The sequence below is a fragment of the Apodemus sylvaticus genome, chromosome X, assembly GCF_947179515.1.
Source record: "Apodemus sylvaticus chromosome X, mApoSyl1.1, whole genome shotgun sequence".
Classification (NCBI taxonomy): Eukaryota; Metazoa; Chordata; class Mammalia; order Rodentia; family Muridae; genus Apodemus; species Apodemus sylvaticus.
Window position 1 is genome coordinate 121851828 of NC_067495.1, and position 24217 is coordinate 121876044.

Below are 24217 nucleotides of genomic sequence, written 5' to 3' on the forward strand. Positions count from 1 at the left end.
CTTATATCTTTTTTAGTCAGTAATGTGCTAGAAAGATTTCATTCAAAATGCTTCTTTGGAGAAACAAAGGGAACCATATTATAAGGGCCACAGAAATGATAGAAAAAGAGTTAACCATAATACACTGTCAAACATCTTAATGACTATAACTATATACATGCAAAGCCCAATATACCCACCTGCAGCTCAGGAACAATTGTTCCCCTTTCTGGACAGGATCCTCCAAATGATGTGAGTGGTGAAGGAAGTACAATAGGATTTGGGCTGATGAAGTTGGAAATATCACAGGATGGTGGGTCTGCCACAGTTCTCTGCATGATCACTTTCTCCACCACAATAAACTGATTCCAGGGCAACCAGAGTGTTCTCTTTTCAGACAGGAAAGGTGATCGGTCAAAGATTAAGACTACAGAGATACCACCAATGGCTACAAGGTCAAAGCTAAAAAGGAAAAAAATAACAGAAGGAAGAGGAAGAGGAAGAGAAGACAGAGGAAGGGGTGAGAGAGGGAGAAGAGAATCACCCTGAATGATATGAATAGTCCAAATGAAATTTAATATTTGAAATAAAATAGGCTAATTATAAAATACTTTTTTTAAATTGTGGGAAATTGCATCCATTTTTTGTTTTCTGCTTTATAAATCTCCACTCTCTTGGTATTCAATTCATGGACAATTTCTTTTTTATAATTCAGTAGACTTTTGATATGAAATTTTGTAACAGTGTTTGATATTCGTCAGAATAGAAATATCAATTCTAATATTGTTTTAAACAAAATTATTTTGTGCATATTATTGTAAAACCAAATTTGACATTTACTGCTTCTCCTTGTTTGGCCAGTTAATATTTTGTAGTATTTTAAATATGCACATTTATCCTGAAAAATTCTATAAGTAGCTATATATAGAATATATTTACATATATGCACACATATATTTTCTGTCTAACTATCTACCTACCTATCATCTATAAATATATCTATTGATCTATCTTTATCTCTCTCTATATATATTAAAATAGTCAATGGTTAAATGTCTTATTCAGGGCCACAAATACAGTGTCAGAAATCCGTCAGTATCTCTGAGACACACACATATAAATATGAATGGGGATATATACTATATATACATATATATGTATACAAACACACACATATATATACACACATATATATGAATATTCATATATATGAATAAGGATAGATATTGCTCTCTGAATATCTACACATTGTGTATACATGTTCTAGTTTTTCTATCTTCTTAGAAAATATTGACTTACTTGCTTCTCTTCTTTCCACCTGATTATACATAGTAAATATTGCTGGGCCTACTCCTTGACATGAAAGTGGAAGGTAGATCTATGCCTTAAATTCATGGCAACCATTGCAATGCCAAACACAGTACTCTCTGAGTGATTTATTCTTTGAAATTTTTCCTATCACAAATCCCCTTCATTTACATAGATCATTAAGGCCCAGGGACTAAACTACCAACCAAAGAGTCCACATGGAGGGACCCATGGCTTCAGCTGCATATGTAGCAGAGGATGGTTTTGTTGGACATCAGTGGGAGGAGGGGCCCTTGGTCCTGAGAAGGCTCGATGCCCCAGTGTAGGGGAATGCCAGGATAGGGAAGTGGGAGTGGGTGGGTTTGTGCGTTGGGGGAGGGGGGTGGCATAGGGGATTTTTTCAGAGGGGAATGAGGAAAGGGGATATTTGACATGTAAATAAAGAAAATATCTATTAGAATATAATAAAAAAGAATATGTTTTTATGTTATATGGTGGCAAGTACAAAAGCTTCAAGAGGGGTTATTTGTTTATAGATTTTAGTCAGTCTGTAAGATGTTAAACCAGTCCTGTTCATAGATGGAAATTATTGAAAACTCTACAATGCCTTATGATATTCATCAATTGGAGTGAATTAGAAGGCATTTTCCTTTTCTTCTTCTAATCCTGAAGAAAAAGTTCCTGAAAACCTAATGTTTTCCAGGCATCTTTTAAGAATATCAGCATTTCATCTATTTTGCTTGCTGTTAGCTGAAATACTTAAATAAATTTTCTTTCAACCCTGTACTGACTGAGTGACTTGTGTAAACTGACGGTGATAAACAATAGAAGAAAAGAGCAAGATTGTATGACTTCAAGCCTTGCACTCCGGCCTTATCAGCTGTGTTAATCTTAGTTTGGTAGAGTTTGCCCTCTGCCAAAAGGGGAAGATAGAAATAATGGTGACCCCATATGGTAGTTGTGAAGGTGAAGATAACATTAATGAAAACATTTTTGGAAAATTAGTAAACACTCTCCACTCACTGAAATTTTCACAATATCTCTATAAAATCCTTCACCTACCGGCCTTTGCTCACCACTATCCTACTCTAACATTTTACAGATTTCAGTACTGCACACAGAAGTGAGATCATTTAAGGACTTTCCCCATATATACAAGTATGAGAGATAAAATATACATTAATTAGCTTGACTTAGCCATTTTACAATGCATGCATATTTGTTTTTCTAATTAGATATATATTTTTATTCAATATATTCTTTTTTGTTTTTTGGGGTTTTTTGTTTTTTTGTTTTTTATTCTATATATTCTTTATTTACATAATTCTAGCCCCAGGAGATCTGATGACCTCTTTCAGCCTCTGCAGATATTCATACACACATACATCTATACATATATACATATAAAAATGCTAAATGTTTAGAAATTAGGTAAAATTTCAGACAGGAATAAGTTCAAGGTTTCTGTTGTATAAAAAATTAACTATTATTAATTGTACTTTTGAAATTGCCAAAAAAATATTTTAAATGCTCAAAAAAAAGTTCCTGTTGAGTAATCTAGTATTATGCCACTATGCCTGCCTTTGTAGGTGACTTGACCTTTGTCTCTTTAAGTAACATTTCTTGTGCACTTAATTATTTTAGAAGAATAATGTAATCTGGAGATGTTTTTTAATTATTAAAGTATCTTTATTCTTTTTTTTTTAAAAAAAAGAAAACATTTTTGGCATACAGGCAACTCTAATACATGTTTGTGTCTTCTTTAGACATGACTTTTATCTTCCCCTCTTACTGCCTTTTTCTAACTGTGAATCTAACCTTTGACTTCACAGAGGAATCAGCCTCATGCCACCATGCTTTCTTTTGTTTGATACTGTTTTTGTCTCCTACCCTGTATCTTCTCTGTGTGTCTAGAAAAGTGTTTGTCAATTAGCAAGTTGTTAACACGGATACAAGTAATGCCTAGTTTACAAATGCCTAGTTTGACATCTGGCATGAGCTTGCAGAGGTAAGCTAACCCAAGGCAATGTATACTGAAGGTAGGAATTGCAAGTACTGCAGCACATTCATGGGTCTGATGCATGGAGACAGAGCACCCTTCACAGCATCTTTCGTTCCACACTGTATCTACTAGTTAATATCAGCCTTTCTATAATCTTTATTTTGGGTTATATTTTCATGCAGTATTATACTTTTGAAGGTACTTGGTCTGAGCAACAAGCAGAAACAGAAAAGAAAGACCTCATCATAGGCACTTTATGTCTGAGAAATGCTAGTAGGATAGTTTGGGTGGCATTTAGGGCATGTATTTTGCATGTATATACTCTTTATAGATACTGCAAAGAATGTCATTGCTAGAGACTCCCAATTTACATAAACCCATTTTCACAGAAAGCTCCTCAGAGGAGAGTCTTGGCATTTAAAATACAAAGTGCAAAAATTGCAACAAAATTATTCTTTTAAATATTTTCTTTAATTTGGAAATAGAAGCATTTAGACAGTAAATTTATTTTAGGTTCTTTTATAAAAATAAAATGAAGCATTGACCTAAACTAAGGCCTCATTATACCTTCACAATAGGTCATAAAAAGTCAAAGAAATAATTATTTTCTCAGTTAATACATATGGTTCAAGATACTGGCAAGGCACAAAATTATTGGTGAGTGAACTTCCAAAATTCTGTCATTCAATCCGACTTAGAGAAAGGTCCACTTTAATCAACAGAGTTCTAATTATGGAATATTTGACAGGAATTATTGTTTTCCTAACATCTTTGTGAAGCTTATTCTAATAATAAGATGACTGGTTGGTAATATAATTTACATACAAATAATTTTCTAAACTCTGTAAAACCAGTTTCTTGTCTTAAGTAGGTTAAAAACCTCCTCTCTATAGTCTTTAATTTTACACACATTTTCTTGACAGGCTGTTGAGAAAATAAATTTATCGCAGCTCAAGTTGAACAATTAGCATTTCTGAAGTGGGTAGGGCTAATAAGGTTTGATTGTAGGTTCTTGAAATAAGATAGTCTCTCATACTGTGATAAAGCTCTGTGCCAACAGGTCTTTTTTTGTGAGTGCTGGAGTGGTTTGTTATGAGTAGGACACTTTAAGGGTAGCCACCTGGAGACTAGGGCACCCCAAGGCTATTATTATAGTGTTCCTGAGAGTCATAAATAGCTACCTTCAAGATGGACGCATGGGTCTATTGACTCAATGATTCAGAACAAGTGTCTATCTAAATGACAGCAAGAAAAATGTTTTGAGGAACAAATCCTTGTCTAGAGTAGAAAGGCTTATCTCTGAGGTCATACTTCCCAGGTCTTAGAGAACTCTGAGAAAGCATTGTCCGGTTACTGATACTTAGTATTAACTTAGTATAGATACATGGGCTGGCCATGATTGTTAATCAGTAGCAATCACTAAGGAACTAGGTAACTTAGGAGGGGACTTTGTTTTTGTGATGCTGGGAATCAAACCCAGGCACTGTACATGCCAGTGCACCATTCTATCCCTGAGCTCCATTTCAAAGAGCAAGAATACAACATTTTAGTTAATGTGATTGAATTTTGAACTTTTAGAGGAAACCTTTTTACATGGTCATTTCCCAAATATCTGAAATGTTTTTATACTTATTGGGGAAGAACCGCCTATGTTATTCTGTATTTTATCATTTATTTTTGGCATAATCTAACTGACCTTTTGGGTTAGATTTATAAATAGAATTAGATGACCACATGTCCAGTATTTTAAGATGGCTTGAGAATGATAGTGTAATGGTAGAAATTTGGTTTAACATAATTTGGAAATAGAGGAAATAAATGTTACTATTTCCTTTTCTATACAACAAAAGGGAAGACAGGCTTATTATCTTTGTCATGTTGTGTGAGTCCTAGTTTTACCTATGGCTAAAGGTCAGTACTTTCCTCCCTTAATGATCAGAAACAACAGACATACCTTCCATCTTGTCGGCTGATGGTAAAGCCATAGTCGCTGTGATGCAAGAAACTGACATTGACTCCCACAAGAGGGGTTCCATCTACAGCTACCACTTGGCCTCGAATCACACAAGCACGTCTGCAACAAAAGGGCAAAGATAATCAGAACAGTACCATAAAATTATGCTCTAGTGTCAAGTAGTAGAAACTCTGGAAAACATTCAAGCCTAATGAAAAAAGAATAATTAAAGCAACTAGAAAGAAGCACTAATAATGTTTTGGGGATGGTATATGCTTTTTATCTATCAACAACGGGATAATACTAGGCATCATGCACAATTCTAACATTTTAAAGTTAATATTATGCTATCAATTTTATCTGAGGCATTGAGAATATGTACTTTTGTTACTACATCATTTATTCTTAAGGCAATATTCCATGACTTGTTTAATCTGACTTTTATTGGAAGACATGCTGTTTCTTCTTTTCTTTTTCTTTTACTGAACTTCTTTCCTTCTTCAATTATATGTATTGTTTGTCAAAATTAAAATGAATTACATTAATTAATATAAAAATACCTTCAATGCATGCCTAAAGTTCCTGTTGAGCACCTACATTCTTCTTTGTTTTGCCCGTTTAACCAGTTAACTGCAATATCTTTTCTGTGTATATTTTCTATTCATCTACTCATATAAGAATGACTATATTAAAGTTCTTGATATGCACTGCCAAACTATTTTGTATAGAAAATAGAACCAAGCAAGCAAATTTAGTTGGGTGTTTGTATATGTGCTATGCTTGCATGTAGAAATCCAAGTATAATCTTGGGGATTGGTCTTTTTCTTCTACCTTGTTTGAGACAGTGTTTCCTGTTGGTGGATGATGTATATATCAGACTAGCTGGCCTGCTAGATTCTGTAGATTTTTTTTTAATCTCTGCCTGCCCTTCTGTTATAGGGGCACTGAAATTATAGACATGTGCTATTTTGTCTAGTTTTATATGGATTCTGTGGTTCTGAACTCAGCTTGCATGTTAAATGTTTTATCTACTGAGCAAAGACCCTATCTCCTAATTGGATGAATTTAAAATCTACAATGAAGATATAGTTTTCAATAACTATGTTTTCCTTCTTTAATTTAAATAAAACATATATGGACATTTCTCTTTTAAACAAATAAACTTCATCTTTGCTAAAATGTTATCTTATTCTAGTTCTTAAACAGGACTGTTGTTTAATGGCACAGTCCAAGAAAGTGACCATTGCTTTCAGCTCTAAATTGTCAGACAAATTGTAACCTATTTTAGGAGTATGTAACATGACAAGAGGGCCATGGAATAGATTCAAAGCAAGGATTTTCCACTTGTTTATCTTACATTTGAACTGTAGGTAGTGGAGAGTTTTCCTTAGACTAGAGTCTCAGCTTTGGCAGTTCTGAGTTCTCATTTATGAATTTTGTTGCTCAAACAAGGCAATGCTAAGGACAAATAGGCTAAGGCCTTGAATATTATTCTTTTTTAAAGTTACATAAGGTTCAGAGTATTCTGGAAAGATAAATCTTCAATTCAGGTGGGTCATGTTTTTTTGTACCAACATAGATTTCCTGATTAACCCTAATAATTTTATCCTGGGATTTTATATTTTTCAACCTAATCATCATTCAAGGCACATATCTGAAGGCTAATAGTAACAGAACCAATCTACACGATCAATGCATCTCCAAATAAACTGCAGACATGTAGCAACCCAAGCCTGTTTTAGACAATAAACCTCATTACTAAATCCTACTGCAGTTTGAGAAACTGGTTTTGTATATGCCACAGTTTTTGTACCCATTCCTCTGTTGAGGGACATCTGGATTCTTTCTAGCTTCTGGCTATTGTAAATGACACAGCTATGAACATACTGGAACATGTGTCCTTATTACATGTAGGAGCACCTTCTGGGTATATGCCCAGAAGTGGTATAGCTGGGTCCACAGGTAGTACTATGTCTAATTTTCTGAGGAATCGCCAAACTGATTTCCAGAGTGGTTTTACCAGCTTGCAATCCCACCAACAGTAGAGAAGTGTTCCTCTTTCCCCACATCCTCTCCAGCATCTGCTGTACCAAGTTTTTCATCTTAGCCATTCTGACTGGTATAAGGTGGAATCTCAGTGTTGTTTTGATTTGCATTTCCCTGATAACTAAGGATGCTGAACTTTTCTTTAGGTGCTTTAGAGCCATTTGAGTTTCCTCAGTTGAGAATTCCCTGTTTAGCTCTGTATCCCATTTTTTAATAGGGTTATTTGATTCTGTGTAGACTAACTTCTTGAGTTCTTTGTATACGTTGGATATTAGCCCTCTATCGGATGTAGGGTTAGTAAAGATCTTTTCCCAATTTGTTGGTTGCCATTTTGTCCTATTGACTATGTCCTTTGCCTTACAGAAGCTTTGCAGTTTTATGAGGTCCCATTTGTTGATTCTTGTTCTTAGAGCATAAGTCATTGGTGTTCTGTTCAGAAACTTTTCCCCTGTGCCCATGTGTTCAAGGTTTGAGTACTATTCAGCTATTAAAAACAATGAATTCATGAAATTCTTAGCCAAATGGATGGAACTAGAAAGTGTCATCCTGAGCGAGGTAACCCAGTTACAAAAGACGCACATGGTATGTACTCAATAATAAGCGGATGCTAGTCCAAAAGCTCAAAATAAACAATTTACAATTCATCCAGCACAGGAAGCTCAAGAAGAAGAAGGACTTAAGTGAGGGTGTTATGGTTCCTCTGAGAAAGGGAACATACTTTTCACAGGAGCAATAAGGGAGGCAATGTGTGGAGCAGAGTCTGAAGTAAAGGCCACCCAGCAAGTGCCCTACCTGGGGATTCATCCTATAAACAGTCACCAAACCCCGACACTATGACAAGAAGCGTGTACCAAAAGGAGCATGCCATGGCTGTCTCCAGAGGGGCCCTGCCAGAGCCTTAAAAATACAGAGGCAGAAACTAGCAACCAACTATTGGACTGGGCTTGGGGTCCCCAACGGAGGATCTGGAGGGTGGTCTTGAGGAGCTGAAGGGGTTTACAGCCCCATGGGAAGAACAATGATTTTGGCCACCCTGACATACCAAGACTCCCAGGGACTGAACCATCAACCAAGGGGTACACATGGTTCCAGCCAAAAATGTGGCAGAGGAAGGCCTTGTTGGGCATCAGTGGGAGGAGTGGTCAGGTAAAGGCTCAATAGAGGCCCCAACAAAGGGAAACAGACAGGGAGTGGGGGTTAGGGGGGGAGGTGTGAGTGTGTTCAGTAGAGGGGCATATACATAGAGGCAGGGTGTGGGAGGAGGGGTAGGGAATCTTTGGGGAGGGGGGCTTTTGGGAGGGGGAAATTGGGAAAGGTTTTACCATTGGCAATGTAAATGAAGAAGATACTCAATAAATAAATAAATAAATAAATAAATAAATAAATAAATAAAAGAGAAACTGGTTTTAAGTGAAGCTGTTAGGACTTATTCTAAGTTCCCTAAGAGCATTCTTTAATATGAATTATAAGACATTAAGTATTACACAAATGGAAATGATGATTATTGCTATGAGCATTTATGTATTTTCTGAGCCCTCAGACCAATACTCCTAGTTCTGTTTTCCAGATCATTGGTCTGTAAATTGAACACTGATACCTCATTGGCCAGATCTGATTTTTCTCTATCATCCTCACCTCTTAGTTTTTCTAAGATAGAGGACACCCACAATCCTTGAGTTTTAGATTTTGAACTATTGTTGCAAATCTAATTTCTAGTTCTAAGCCCAATGTAAAAAGAAGAAAAATAAAGAAAACATCCCCTTTTATGAAGTAACAGCTTGTTTCATGTATTTTAAGATGCATTTATTTTTATTTGTATCAGTGTTTACTCTACATGTATTTAAATGTAACACGTGATTACAGGGCCCATGGAACCCAGAAGAGGACACTGGATACCCTGTAACCGAGGTTATAGACAGTTGTTAGCAGCCATGCATGTGTTGGGAATAGGACCTCTGTGCTCTATGAAAGCAGTGAGTGAGCTTTCCAGTCCCTGAAGAAACAGTTTAGAAATCTTCACAACATATTTGATAAGATAAATAGAGGTTAAGTTGAAGAGAATTTTGAAAACTTTCTTACAAATTGGAGCCAGGGACTTGAGGAGAGACTGTGCAGAGACAACTCATTTAGAAGTTGGTTTGTACATTCCTTCTTGTACCCCAAATATTGTTGGTAATTTTGGGGGCACACATAGGTTCCTTGCAAACTTGTCAGTCTTCCATCGGTTAACTTTGTTGAGGGCTTTGCCACAAGAATGCCTAGCTTCTACTTGCTGACTCCCTTTAGGTAAAACAATTTTACACTCACTCGTTTTATTTGCCCACATTAATCTAGATATTGTGTCTTTCCACAGTTGTACTAGACTCAATTATCTTTGTTTTTATTTTGTCAAGCCTGGTTGGCATTATTGTCTCATATTTTATGACAGACACAGATCTGTCTCTTCTTTTTTGTTGCTCTTTTATTTTCTATATGGCTTATATTTATGAAGGATCCAGGGCAGTGAGTGAAAGACTCATAAAAGTCATCATTATTCTGTGCATTTCCCTGGGTTCCTCTCTTCCTTCATTGTGTATCTCATTCCGAGGAGACCTGTCTTTTGACTCTTCTGCTTCTCACTATTCCTCATATTTTATGAAGCACGCAGATTGGGGTGATAACTACTCATCAAAGTCATCATTATTCAAGACATTGTCTACCTGCTCTTCTTCCCATTCATTTCAATCTCCATCCCTCATAAATAACATGCACACACTTATCTTTCTACTCCCCTACTTTTTTATTTTTCATATTTTATGATCCACACCAACTTACAGAGTATGATATAGCTTCATAAAATGTATTAGTCTACATTTATCTGTATTGAGCTCTTTTTGTAATGTATTAGACTTTACATGTTCAAAGATACCCTGTATATTTCTGCATTTGTTCTCATTATTTACACACTCCATGGTCATCTATTTTTTTTTTACAAGAATAAGTCTTAGCTCCTTTTATCCTTGGGTTGTTAGTACTTCCTCGAATCACTGACAAATATCATTCATTCAGTGCAACGTGTATCAATTTTGGGACAAAAGTAAAGTCTTTTTTTTCTAATTTTTAGCAACTTTGACTGACATTTCATAGAGAAACCTGGGGGGAAATCTTCTTAGGCACACCCAGAGTTTTAACCCAAAAAGGTGTTGAGCCCAGTTTCTCTTCTAGATTGCCCCATCTCCAAAAGGCCAGTATCATGCTCTTCAGCTGCTGGTTTGTGAACTTCAATTTCTAAGCTCAATTTGCTTCCTAATTCTAGAATTTATCATTATATCTAATCTCCCTTTTACTGACCCACTCAGGACATTTAATTTCTGTACCAATTATATACTTTGTTCTGTGTATTGATTTTAGGCCCAAAGTAACCTGTGGAACCTATGCATTTTTGAGACTCCAGTTGAGTAGGGAGGTGCACATGGTCGTGACGTACCTTTCACAAGCTAAATGCTATATTACATATATTTCTTTATTCCCATTATTGTGTCACCCCATTGTATATCCCAGAGAGTACCCAGATTTCTCCAATTGCATCTAATATAAACAGAACCACTTGACTTGCCCTTGACATGTTAAACTTGTCATGTTAAACTCCCCTTCAGGCCTGTACTCCCAGCTACTCAGGAGATTGAGGTGGGAAGATCACAAAATACAAGACTCATTTGGACTACACATTGAATTTAAGGACAACCTGGGAAATACAATGAGGTCTTATATCAAAATGAAAAAATACTAAATGAGACACGGGTATACATCAGTTGTAGACCACTTAAGTATCATGTTCAATACCCAGTACCACAACAAAGCAAACTGAAACAAAAACAAAAACTGATCCCAAGTCCTGGATCCTTAAGAATGCATCTTTATTTCTGAAACCTTATCCATTCAGTGCCATAGAGAAATTTTCAGAGTTGTCATGCATGATGATAGAAGATACTGTCTGGATTGTATGTATGCTGGCTCGTCATCAGCAAGTGTCAAGCCAGTGAAATTGTGTGTGTGTTTGTGTGGGTGTATGTGTGTGTGGTGTGTGTGTGTGTGTGTTGTGTGTGTGTGTATGCATGTGCTTTGTGCTAACGCTTGTGTACTCTTTTTTTCCTGTTATGTATACTTTTATTAATTATTTTTACAGTCCATATTTTATTCCTCCCACCCCCATTCACCCTCTGACTTTTCCACATTCTGTACCTACTCCCCATCCTACCTGTCTCCATGTGGAGGTCTCCACCTCTCAACTCACCTGATCTCTAAACTCCCTGGCTCTTCCACTCACTTTAGCATTTATTGAATCATCTCTGAATGAACACGGGCGCAACAGTCCTCTACTGTATGAGTGTCGGTGGTCTCATATCAGCACCAGCTCTATGTTGCCTGTTTGGTGGTCCAGTGTATGAAAGATCTCAGGGGTCCCAATAAAATGAGACTTCTGGTCCTCTACAGGATTGCCCTTCTCAGCTTCTGTCAACCTTCCCTAATTCAACCACAGGGGGTCAGCTTCTTCTGTCCATTGGTTGGGTGTAAATACCTACTTCTATCACTTTCAGCTGCTTGTTGGGACTTCTGGATTGCAGTCATGCTTGCTCCCTTTTGTGAGCACTCCATAGCCTCAGTCATAATGTCAGAACTTGGGCCCTCCCCTTAAACCGGATGCCACTTTGGATCTGTCACTGGACCTTCTTTTCCTCAGGCTCTTCCGCATTTCCATCTCTGTAATTACTCCCACCCCCATCCACCCTCTGACTGATTTGTTTCCTCTTTAAGGCCTTTCTATCTGCTTTCGTGTGTCATCATGTATTTCTTTCACTAAGATATATATATATATATATATATATATATATATACATACATATATATATGTATGTATGTATGTATATATAGAGCTTTCATGAGATAGCTTTTTACTTCAGCATTCTGATTTTTAGGTGTGTTGTTCTATCCAGGGCTTGCTGTAGTGGGAGAACTGGGTTCTATTGATGCCAAAGTATATTGGCATCTGTTGCTTATGGTCTTTTACTTGCCTCTCACCATTTAGTTATCTCTGGTGTTAGATGGCCTGGGTGTATCTGTCTTGAGCCTGATTCCTGTATCCCTGGGTTGCTTCAGGTCTCTTGGGAAGCCTGTGGCCCTGGCTGAGGCAGACATCATGGGAGTCATTCAGATTATGGAGGTCTTCATAGGGGCAAACAAATAGCTGATTTATTGTCCTCTGTGTAACAGATATTGGAGGCCTCCGGATTTTTGTGTCTTCAGGAGAGCATTCAACCTGTTACCCTTCATGTAGCTATTCTCCTGGGAGGCCTCTAGACTGTTGGTTCTTCAGTGAAGCAGTCAAGGTGTTACTCTGAATATAGTTGTTCTCCCAGAGGTTTTCAGACTCTTGGATTTTCAAAGGAGCAGACAAAATGGTGATCTGGCCTAACAGAATGTTCAGGCCACAAGGTTGAGTGGGGTCAGGGGTGGGGCTTTTGGAGTGGTGATGGGTCCCATGTATGCTGGGCTTCTTGTGTTCCCAGCTGTGAAGTTGACTTGGAGGGTCCGTTAACTGTTGCCCTGCATTCAGCAGAACTCCTGGAATGCCTTCAGACTGTGGGATCTTCAGAGTATCAGATAGGCTGGTGTCCTGTCCAAGCAGTCATCCTTTCTTGAATTTTTTGATGGAATTTATTTATTTCCTTTTTAAAGGCATCTATAATCTTTATAATATTTTACTTAAGGTCATTTTCTTGTCTTTTATGTTAGGATATCCTGGGCTCGATGTAGTAGGGTAACTGGATTGAGAAGGCGCCATATTGCTCTGGCTTTTGCTGATTGTGTTCTTTCTATGGCCTTTAGCCATTTGAATGATCATGGTCTCTCAATGTTCCTTCTGTAATAGTTATTGGGAGGAGCTTAACTTCAATAGTCCTGGTGTGTTAGGCCTCTGATGAGTATCCTTGGTGTGTATGTCTCAGATATGCAAGTCTGTATGGTTCAGAAGCTACAGGATTGAAGAAGGTAGATTTAGAGGTGCCAGGAGAATGGAGGTCTGCTAGGGATAGCAAACTACTCAGGGCAGCTTGGGGTTACCCAGATGACTCAGTGAGCAGGGGAGATGGGTGGAAGAAGGGAATTTATCCTGTATGGTTCAGAATATGCAGGTTTGATTAAATTGAATGTACAGGTTGGTGGAGACTGGAGGAGCAACAGGGAAAGAAGACTTCTCAATGCAGCTTGGCATGCACGAGAAGACTCAGTGCTCAGAGAAAATGGAGTGTGGAAAGAAAGCTACCATGTATAGTTAGTCTCTGTGGGTCGGATAAAGGTGGGCAGAGATGGGCAGGGAGAATCAAACAGATTATTATTACTATTTTCTTTTTACTACTACTACTACTAGTTTACTTATTCATTTTACATCCTGCACATTGCTTACCACATAGTAATTCCCTTCCACAATCCCTTCTCCATCATCCCTACCTCTTCTCTGAGTTGGGCAAGTGTACCCTGGATGGAACGTCTCAGGACAGAGTACCATTAACAGTGCCAAGGATCGGTGCTTGCCAATTGGGATGGGTCTCAATTTGGGTCAGTTATTGTTTGGCCATTTCCACAATCTCTACTCCACCACCAACCTCTGAATTTCTTGAAGACAGGCTAAATTTTTGCTTAAAAATTTTGTGGGTGGGTTGGTTTCCCTATTGCTCCACCAGAGACCCTGCCTAGCCACGAGAGGCATCCTCTTTTTTTTTTATTGATATATTTTTATATACATTTCAAATGATTTCCCCTTTTCTGGGTCCCCACTCCCCGCAATCTTGTGTACTCTTAAAGTCAGGAACTTCATGCTTTGCATCTTTGCTGGGGGCTTTCCTATGATTTGGAGACATGGATGGGTTGCCTTGTTTCCTTAAATCGTTAACAACAAGATCCCCTTCCTGCTGTGCTTGCTTAGAATAACGTAGGTTGAACTTAGATGGCATGTCCAATGTGACTTTAGGAACATGCGTGGGGAAGATCATCTCTCACATTGTTTCTTTTCCTACACTCTGGAGGATACAGCCTGCTGCCAAGCTGTCTACCTGCTGTCACTATGCTAAAGCAGCAGCCCCAAGGGAATTGCTTCTTCACTTTAACTCAGTGTTGAATCTTCTGTTTGGAGTTAGATGTAAAGAACAGGGCAGAATATACTGAGAGCTTTATTTAACTAACAAGCTGCATGTTAGACAGCTCTGATGCAAAAGGTCTAAATCATTTTGTATTTGCTATTTTCATGGCACAGTCAAATTATCTCTAGCCTTCAATCAACCCTTGGCTCCATTCTCCTTTGTCCTTATTTGTTGTCTTTTGTCTTCTTTGTCAAATTTCCAATATTCATTCAACACCTCTGGCAACAACATTAACCTCAAGTACAGAAGTTGGTTTGGAAAACAAGGACAAAAACTAAATTGTCGAAAGAAGATGTAATTTACTGCATTGTATTTCTGATTAAAATCTTTCACAAGGAAAATGAGGTTTAGGGCTAGAGAAGTTACAGTTATTTGCTTTTGCTGCTAATGTGAGTATAAGCAATCCTTGAAGGTTAACATCCGGAATCAAGGACCTCTCCCACTGGGGAGGAAGTAGCATGTGGACAGGTCGGTGACAGTCTCCACGGGAACAGAAGAACTGAGGTCTGTTCTACAGACTGAAGATTACAAAAAATTAGTCATTGGGATGGCCTGGACTGGGAGAGGCCATGTGACTCCTTGCTCACTAGTGTTTGACTTTTGCCCTGTAAATTCCGGAATTGATTGTCAGTTTGTTCAAGTCTTCAAGGGGGCAAAAATAGACTGCAGAATGAGCTATACATTGAGTATTCTTATAACATCTTGTACAGAGGATAATCATAGCATAAATCCTGCTGTTGGAAATTGTGTCATTCAGGGTAAAACACTGCTTCTGGGGCCTTATTGGACTATCAATACCTCTGAGTGGTTGTATAAAAGGCTTTATGATGTTTCCATTAATCACTGCTATCCCATTACAAATAGGAAGGTCTTCGGGGTACAAATTTTTGCTGGGATGTCAGTCCTAACGCCTCTGTGGTCAGCTTTCTCTTCTATAGGCCAGGGATTTTCAAACTTGATAGGGTGTATACCTTAATCCTCTAGAGGGTTTGTTGAAGAAAAGATTGGACTTCTGTGAGCATGTCCACAGACTTTCTGATTTGGTAGATCTGATGTGGGACTGGAGAGTTTACTGATCTAACAAGTTCCCAAGTGCTGCTGATCCTGCCTGTGTAAAGGCCAAAGTTTTGCGAAAGCAAGACTATTACCTAATCAGCCAATTAAGCTGTAAGAGTTCCTGGGGAAGGAGACAGGAAGCATAAACCATACAAAGGCAGGAAAATAAACAAACGATCCACAATCTTACTCCTATAAAATCCTTGAGCTTTAACTCTTCCGTAAAAGCCTCCAGAAAACAGTTTGCAACACCTGGCATTTGGCAAGTCATGTTGAAATTGTCACTGCAAAATGATAGGCAAACCATGGCATAAACTGTGGGTTCCCTTCAAAACCAGAGATTGTAAAACAGACATATGTTTTAACCCAATTTCTTCGTTCCAGACAAGTGTCAATGTCTCCTTTCCTATTGTTCTCATTATACAGTGCTCACACCCATGTTCTAGTACTTGCCATAGCCTGCCTGGAATGGCAGTTATAGATTGCTCGCTCCTTCCTATTAGAGAGCCACACATGGCCCCGAAACTATGTTTTGTTTTGTTTTGTTTTGTTTTGCTTTGGGTTTTTTTTTAATCCCCGTCCATGTACTTCTTCGTTCTGGGAGTGTACAGCACATGCTCAGAAACAGTTAGTAGAATTTCAGCTTAAATATTTTCTTTCTTCTCCTTTTACATCTAAAGTTGTAAGGGTCTTGCACCAGATCCTCAAGGCATTGCTTCAAGGGTTTCAGGGACTACTTTGAAGATCCTATGTGACAGATGCCTTCCAGTTCATTTGTTAGAAGCCAACATCCTCATCAAGAGGGTTTTGTTTGATAATTGACTGCTTCAGGGAATTAAACAATGTCTGTGCCATTGGGCAAAATGAATGAATAGACCTTCTCAAATGCTTAATTTATGCACATTAAGCCTATTATTCATTTATACATTATCATATGATTACTGTTTGATATTTCCCAATTTAAATACATTTGAGGCTTTTAATATACAGTTTTTTTTTTTTAGTAAGGGGAGTGTTTCAACAGAATACATGATCTTTCTGATATGTTATCTAGGTCAACACAGCACCACGAAAGTCACTTAGTGCTGTAGCATAAACCTATGCTCATGTTCAAAAATTGTGACTGCACTGCATGTTCATAGGAGAGCCCAATAAAATTTCATTAGTTTTTGCTTAAATAGAGCAAGATGATTTAGTCCCACTCTATTGGTCAGTCGCCCAAATAAATAATCCTTACCAAGCGGGTAACATTAAAAGCAGCTGGGAGTGTTACACATCAACATTCCAGGGCTATGGGAAAGGTGGTGCTTTTGAAAATGCAGATAGCTTTTTAAGCAGAATTATTTTCCTCATGGCTAGTGATGTTTCAAGTAAAACAAAATGGGGGCACTCACCCTGAGGTAGGGTGGCTATTTTCCCATCTGCCCTGGTAATTGCTTGTCAAAAGTAAGCTTGCTTTGGATGCCTGAGATCCCCAAAGTAATGGGAAAAAGATCAAGTGTTTTGAAGCAATAAGAAAACTGACGACACAGTTACATTTTCAGTACTGTGTGAGTGCCAGTTTGCTTCATTTAGACACATGATTATTTTTGTCTAGAATTTGAATCCTGAAATATTTGTCCTTTAAGCCCTTGCAGCAAATCTTAAATGGTCTGAAGTGTGCTTATTTTATATATCTTTTGTTTGCTTGCATTTTGCTTATTCTAAATATTACTCACTTGCTCTGCTCTCTGTCTTTGTAATCAGCCCTACCAGGGTTTGTTAACCTCATTAACCTCTTCTGTCGTTCTCCGTGGACCTGCCTTTCACATAATGGATAGTCATTAAATATAGGGCAGGCCCTTCTTGCTGGTCATCTCCTGGGCATGGATTCTTTTTCTGTTGCACAGAAAGCATGTATAGGTACACTCTGGCTCTCTAGTAATGGCTGCCACAAAATTTCCTAAGGAACAAAACTATTCTTGACTTCATTGAGTAATTTTGTAAAAGGGCAATCACACTTCTATCTTGTCTTCTTCCTGCATATTTCACAGAGAATTTAGAACAAGAAGTATTACGCAGGGAAATGATAATTCTTTGAGCTGGACTTTTTCAAATTATTTGCTTATATGGTCTGATAATTATTAAATATGCATTTTATATAAATAAGACACTTAGCAGTTGCTATGTCAGGCATTTTCTTCACCTCATTTCATGCAACATCAATGTAGTCTTGAGAAATTTGGACTCTTAACTTTATTATAAAATGAAGGAGCTCACTGGCTTTGGTGGCGCTTGTCTTAATCCTAGCACTTTGGTGGCAGAGGCATGGGAATCTTTGTGAGGGTGGGGCCAGAATTAAAAACAAACAAACAAACAAACAAACAAACAACCTTGTTCTAGATAGAACAGACAGTGATAAAATAGTGATATCTTGTCTTGGATTCAAAAGAGCCTTAGCTGTAGCACATATCTTTCTGAGTCAAGGTGTAAATAATGGGGCCTCGAATGGAATGAAAGTATACAAGTGGTATAACCCTCAGGGAATCATTACCTGGACAAATGAACCAACTGCTCATCACTTTCCATGTGTGGTGAATGTAGTGGAAATTAGCTACAGAATAGTCTTTTAAAAATTTAGATTACTTTTTTTTTCCTGTGGGGAGTGGATGGAGTCTTTGACCCTTTTGCCTGTTCTTGGTACCCTTGTCCTCCTGGTGTGTTGTTTCTTCCAGCCTTTCTTTATATGACAGTTTGTACCTAGTCTTATTGTAAATTGTTATGCCATATTCAGCTGATACCCCTGAAGAAAAATGGAAGAGGAGTGGATCTATGGGGCAGGGGAGGTGGGTGGGGAGCTGGGAGGAGGGGAGGAGGGGAGGAGGGGGAAACTGATCAGATGTATTGTATGAGAGAAGAATAAATATATAAACCGTATGTATTTATTTATCGTGTGTGTGGAGGGTGAGGGGGTGAGAGGGTAAATGGCACGATGTGCATAGAAGTATGAGAGAATTTATGGATATCACTGTGTGGGTCCCGGGGTTCAGACTCATGTTACCACGCTAGGCCGCAAGTGCCTACTCAGACACAGAATATCTTTTCATTGACTACCCTCTCTAGAGACAAAATGACATTATTGAATTAGCTAGAATTTTGACTCAGACATAGCAATGGAGATTTGAGCCTTTGGATTTTAATCAACTCGATGAAATATAAGAAAATATTTATTATTATTATTATTTATTACTTATTATTATTATTATTATTATTTGTGTTCAGATGAGTCATAGAGCTGCCAATATTCCTGAGTTAAAATTTTGAATATCTCAGAATATTTGCGTTTTAGATTTTCATAATAATCAGTTAAATGCCATTTTGAAAATTTCTGTTCTGATTTCTTTTCATTCTTCTTTGTCCAAGAGAACTTGCAAAGAAGTGAAAGTCACACTTTTTTTTTTTTTTTGGAGCTTTTAGGTGTTGACTGCTGATTTCAGTAGCTACTCAGCACTACAAATCCAGGAGCCTTCAGCACTTTATAATTTCTTAAATGTGGCTTGAAATGTTTCGTTTTTGAAAATCTGGAGATCCTGCCTTCACATGTATAACACCTTCCACACAAATGAGATAAAAGTGCTTTATTAGCAACCATCAACAACCTGACTTCCCACTTAGGACAACAACTGCAAAGAGAGAAAAACAAAAGAGGCTGCTTAGGAAAATGAAACTCAAAAGACAGAATCACAAAGAACCACACCCTAGCAGCAGCATATGTGATAGGGGAAGGTTATAGGTAGTGGGCTTTTGAAAGAAAAGATGATCAGATGTTAAGTTTGAGGATGCTGATACCCCATGGTTTTAGTGTCCCCATTGATTTAGCATTTGTTGTCTTGTGTGTTTATCAATTCCCAGTTGCATGCATGGTCAGATGCTTTTCATGTTTCTAGATTAAAAAATATTTGAAAACCCTCCGTTAACAAATAGAGTTCTATCACAAGTAGATTCATTAAAGAGTTAAACAGAAAGCATGTGGATTCAAATTTGTACTTCAGCAAAATAACAAATAACTATATTGTGGACATTCTGGGAGTTACTTATGAAATCTTAAAACTGGATGTCAATTCTGTGGGTGCTTGAATACTGTAATTATATTGTATTTTATTAAAGACAAAAACTCTCAAACTACTGTCTTTTAAAAATATTTTCCATTTTTATTATTCTAAAATGTTTTCTATTGGATTACTTTGGGTTCAAGTATCGATGAAGTCTGGCTATAGTTTCCCCCTTTCATGATTAAATGGTCTAGGGCTACAGCTTATTTTCTTTTTGTAAAGAAAGCAGTTTGTCTGAGGTATTCAGATTTTCTCAATGGTCTCCTTCAGGGCAGAGCCCCTTAGCATTTATCAGTAGAACCTAGTAAGTACAGTAACTGCTAGGTAGCCATTCCTTGAGATAGTTTTGTTTTACCTTTGCATTGCACACAATGTCAGAGAATCTTAATTCAACAGTTCCTAAAAGTCAATAGCAGGCTCAGTGTGTGAAAATCTATTGTATAAGGGTCGAGGTGGTAAGAAATATTCATGTCCAAATCATCTGGCATACCGATGAAAGCTACGAGGGCTCTGATCTAGTGTTATCTCCTTAGGGAGGCTTCTCTGGACCACTCTGTCAAAAATGATCATTCTCGGCTCCCAACTTTTTTTTTCTTAAATCTCACTTGACAGTACTTCTTCCTTCCTCACATTTCTCTTTTTCATTATAGTCTGTGTTCCTTGCTATGCTGAAGAGATATTGTCCCCTATAGCCTAGAGCCTAGGAGAGTGTCTATCACCGAATGAACAAATGAACCAAGTAAATGTTGTAATGTTCATAAATCTCATCTGAAATGGCCATCAATCCTCTGAAATTCAGGTTACCTTGAAAGAAACTGTAGGATCTATCATGATAAAATGACTCCAAAGTGTAGTTAGTAGGATTTTTTACTATGGGAGATGGGAATTTTTTCACGATTGATTATTTCCTTCGAATTCATTTGCTTATTACAAAAATTTTTAAGTTGTAGTAAAATTTAGGGCCCTAAATGCCAAAGGATGAAACTGCTTGCTTATAGGTAAACCATTGCCTATCTAAATATTCTTTGTATCTTTCTTGCAAGTCATCAATAGTCTCCTGTGTGTGTCAATTTTAGCAGCTCTCTGTGGTCAGCAGAACCAATTAGTCCCACCTCTGGGTTCTTGCTGTAAACATGTTGGTTAATTTCATTTCTGAAATGGCCTAATGACTTTGTTGTATCGGTGAGGATACCTCTTATATCAAATTAGGTTACATGTCTGCACCACCAAATAATTAGAACTTGAAAACACTGAATTGAAGAATAAGTTCCTTGAAAAACCTAATATTTCAGATACAGTAAGTTTATTGCAAAATATAATTATTTTAAGTAAGTATGTATTTATTTGATGCTTTTTGCAGAGGCAAGGATCAAATCTGGGGTTTCTAACATGCTAGTAAGGCACTCTAGCACTGATCTATGATCCCAGCTCACCATTTCTTATTTTTAAGTGGAGCATAGTATTTTTATATATTCATGGGTTACAACATGATAATTATATATATTTCATATATACAATGTGTAATAATTAAATCTTGATATTTGACTATTTCCGCCTCTAGAATGTAAACTCTTTTACTGAAAAGACTGTGCTTTTGTGTTTACATCCATCTATACAATTATTGGGGCAGAATAGTTTCTCAAAAATATTTCTGCATGGGATGAGTGAATAAAAACCTTTGCCAGTCTTTACAAAAATGAATCAATATCAGGACATTGTACTGTATTAAGAATGTCAGAGGAATATGATATCATTGCTTTTCTCCTATGAATGAAGTCATAAGTTACTCATAAGTTTCTCTGTAAATACTTTCATAAAATATATGCTTAAAAAGGAGTATATGCCAAGTGTGGTTATTGCTAGATTTCACTCTCCATTCATACTCAACAGTGTCTTTATAGTGTTCATCGTTCCACAACCTTCCTTTAACCTTAGTGTTCAGTCAGTAAAGTATTTGGCCATTAATAGAATTTCGAATTGTGTACATTTTCACTTCAGCCAAGTGCAGAATACCATGTCTTATTAAACAAGCTTTGGGAACTAATTGTGGCTATTATCAGGTCTCATGATTAATCAGGGACAAGAATCAAGATTTGATTATTTAATGGGATATAGAAAAGGAGGAAGATAGCTTGGATAAGAAGAGTTTGCCAAGAATTCTGTTTTAGGTAGTTATAGGATGTTAAATTCTCTCTCTCTCTCTCTCTCTCTCTCTCTCTCTCTCTCTCTCTCTTTCTTTTCGTGAGTCGAAAATGATGCACTCTAAAGTGAGTCAGTTAATAGCAGTATTCCTAATTTTAATGTTGCTGCCCATTTCTAGCTTTGTTTTTCTAGGTACTAAATCTTGATTATCTAGCCCACTGAAGATAGAAAGAATTATTGATGTGAATATGGAGTTATGAATGATCTCCATTATTGGCAGGCTGCAACAGTGGTGGAAGATAGTATAAGTTAAAAATGAGTGATCACTTTGGTACTGCTACATAATCACTTCATCTTTTATGAGTTTTGCTTTCTGTGCTGTTTGGAGAGTTGGAATTTTACCTTTAGGCTGGTTTTTGCATTTGAGAATTGTTTTTACTTAAGTACCTAATAATATCTGTGCATTCTATGCAACTAATATTGGCTGATTTCATTGATAAATGCAAGAAAAACACCTGTACTTCAAGATTATAGGAACAAGGCCAGGCAAAGTGATACATGCATTTAAACGCAGCAATCATGAGGTAGAGGCGAAAACATTTGAGGTTTGAGCCATTCTAGGCTATGTGAGATTCTGTTTCAAAAGGAAAAAAGTCACTCAACTCATTTTGAACTTGCTTCAATTCTTTCTGAGAAGCACTGTGTCATGTCCTGTGAATATAGTGGCATGGTAGATAAAAGATAGTCAAATATTCTTTAATATTTGTCTCATCAAGAAATGTGACCCATGCCCCCCCCTTTGAATCTGGGTGAGGTTTTTGATGGCTTTACCCAGTAGCATATAACACAAGTGACATTTACAAAATTTCTATGCCCATTTCTTAAGAGACTGGCATCTTCCATTTCAGTCTCTTGGACTAAATAGACAGAATATAAGATCGCTAACAAATTCAAAGCTGGTTACTTACCACGCTAGCAGGAAAGTGCAATAGCTAAGAGAGATGCTGAAAGTAGATGGGAAATTTCCCAGCAATTGTCCTACTCTTTTTAGCTACTGTTTATTTGATGCATTCTAGCTGAGGATCCATCCATAATGGAACAGAGAAAAATATTTTGGTCACATCATATCTGAATTTCTAACCCTTAGACTCATGAGATAATAATAAAAGTATTTTATTCCATTTACTAGAAGTAGTTTTCCTGATAGGAATAGATACTCCAAACATGGAGAAGGTAAATCTGATTTGGTCCTTGTCCTTGTAGAACATGATTAAGGAATGTGATAATTCAGAGATAACAATATATATCCCAGTGTGAACCAAAAAGAAAAAATAGCAGCAAGTCTATAAAAAGAACTAGAAAACTACTCTTTCATTTAACTTCATTTTCTTTGTAGTTCATGAAGAGTACTATGTACTTAGTACTGTATTAAATTTGGTCCCAGTCCTAAAGTCCAAGAGGCTTGTGCAATTAAATTCAGCAGAATAGCTATATTATTTTTTAAAATGTTATATATTTATTCTCTCTCTCTCTCTCTCTCTCTCTCTCTCTCTCTCTCTCTCTCTCTCTCTGTGTGTGTGTGTGTGTGTGTGTTTGTGTATGTGTGTATTGAGTAGATAGGTAGGTAGGTAGCAGTTTTTGCCACAGCACATGTATCAGAGAACAACATTTTGGGAGGTGCTTCTCTCCAACATGTTTCAAGGGAGGGTCTTTCTAGTGCCTGCTGCTCTGTTGTGTGCACAACTTCTGGCAATAAAAGTGCTAGAATTACAGATGCAAGTGGATCTGGAGTTTTACATGGGTATCAGAGATGAAACACAGCTTTCTAGGAAAAAATTTCAGATTTTAAACTGTACTTGAAAATTGTGCTAGGTGATGAACATAATGATTATTAAAGTAGACACTTTCTTTCTTTGGTGGAACCTGAGTTATCTGAGATCATGTTTGTTGGTACACAAGATACCCTCCTATAGGTGTTTATTAGCTTAATATTTGAGGAAAAGTATATGCTAGTTAAAAGTATATCCTAGTTTAGCCATAAAGTATACATAGGCACTCAATGAAATATTGTTTTCCTGTTAATATGATTTCTATCTCATATTTATATTTTCTTTATTTTAATCTAAATTAAGTAAAATGATAATCAATATATAAATATATGAAGATATCAGACCTAGCCATATACTCTTAAAATCTTTTCAAGGTTAGCCACAGAATTTCCACAGATCAGAGGTAGAAAAACTCAAATGCCAAAAAGGGTAACATGTCATCATAAAAGTGGGAAGTGACCCTGGTGCAAGGGGGACAGTGGTGCACTCGATAGGCATTGCCTTTCCCATCCAGAGGGATCACTGTCCCTCAGCTCTTGACCCCTTGTGCTACTACTAGGTGCCTGGCAGTGCTGAGCTGTGTGAATTTTCTGGAAGCATTTTATAGTCTTTTTTTTTTTTTTTTACATTTGGTC

The 24217-nt window shown here is 37.2% G+C and overlaps 1 protein-coding gene across 3 annotated transcripts in view; it reads right to left on the reverse strand.

Moving 5' to 3' along the window:
* Positions 1 to 24217, reverse strand: part of Tenm1 (teneurin transmembrane protein 1) — a 576328-nt gene that overhangs the window by 144975 nt on the left and 407136 nt on the right. For all 3 annotated transcript variants that reach the window (XM_052170726.1, XM_052170727.1, XM_052170725.1), the window contains exons 16-17: positions 5244 to 5363; positions 180 to 441 (exon numbers count right to left, since the gene is read on the reverse strand). In XM_052170726.1, the coding sequence (XP_052026686.1) occupies positions 180 to 441; positions 5244 to 5363 (382 nt within the window). The remainder of the gene's footprint in view (positions 1 to 179; positions 442 to 5243; positions 5364 to 24217) is intronic.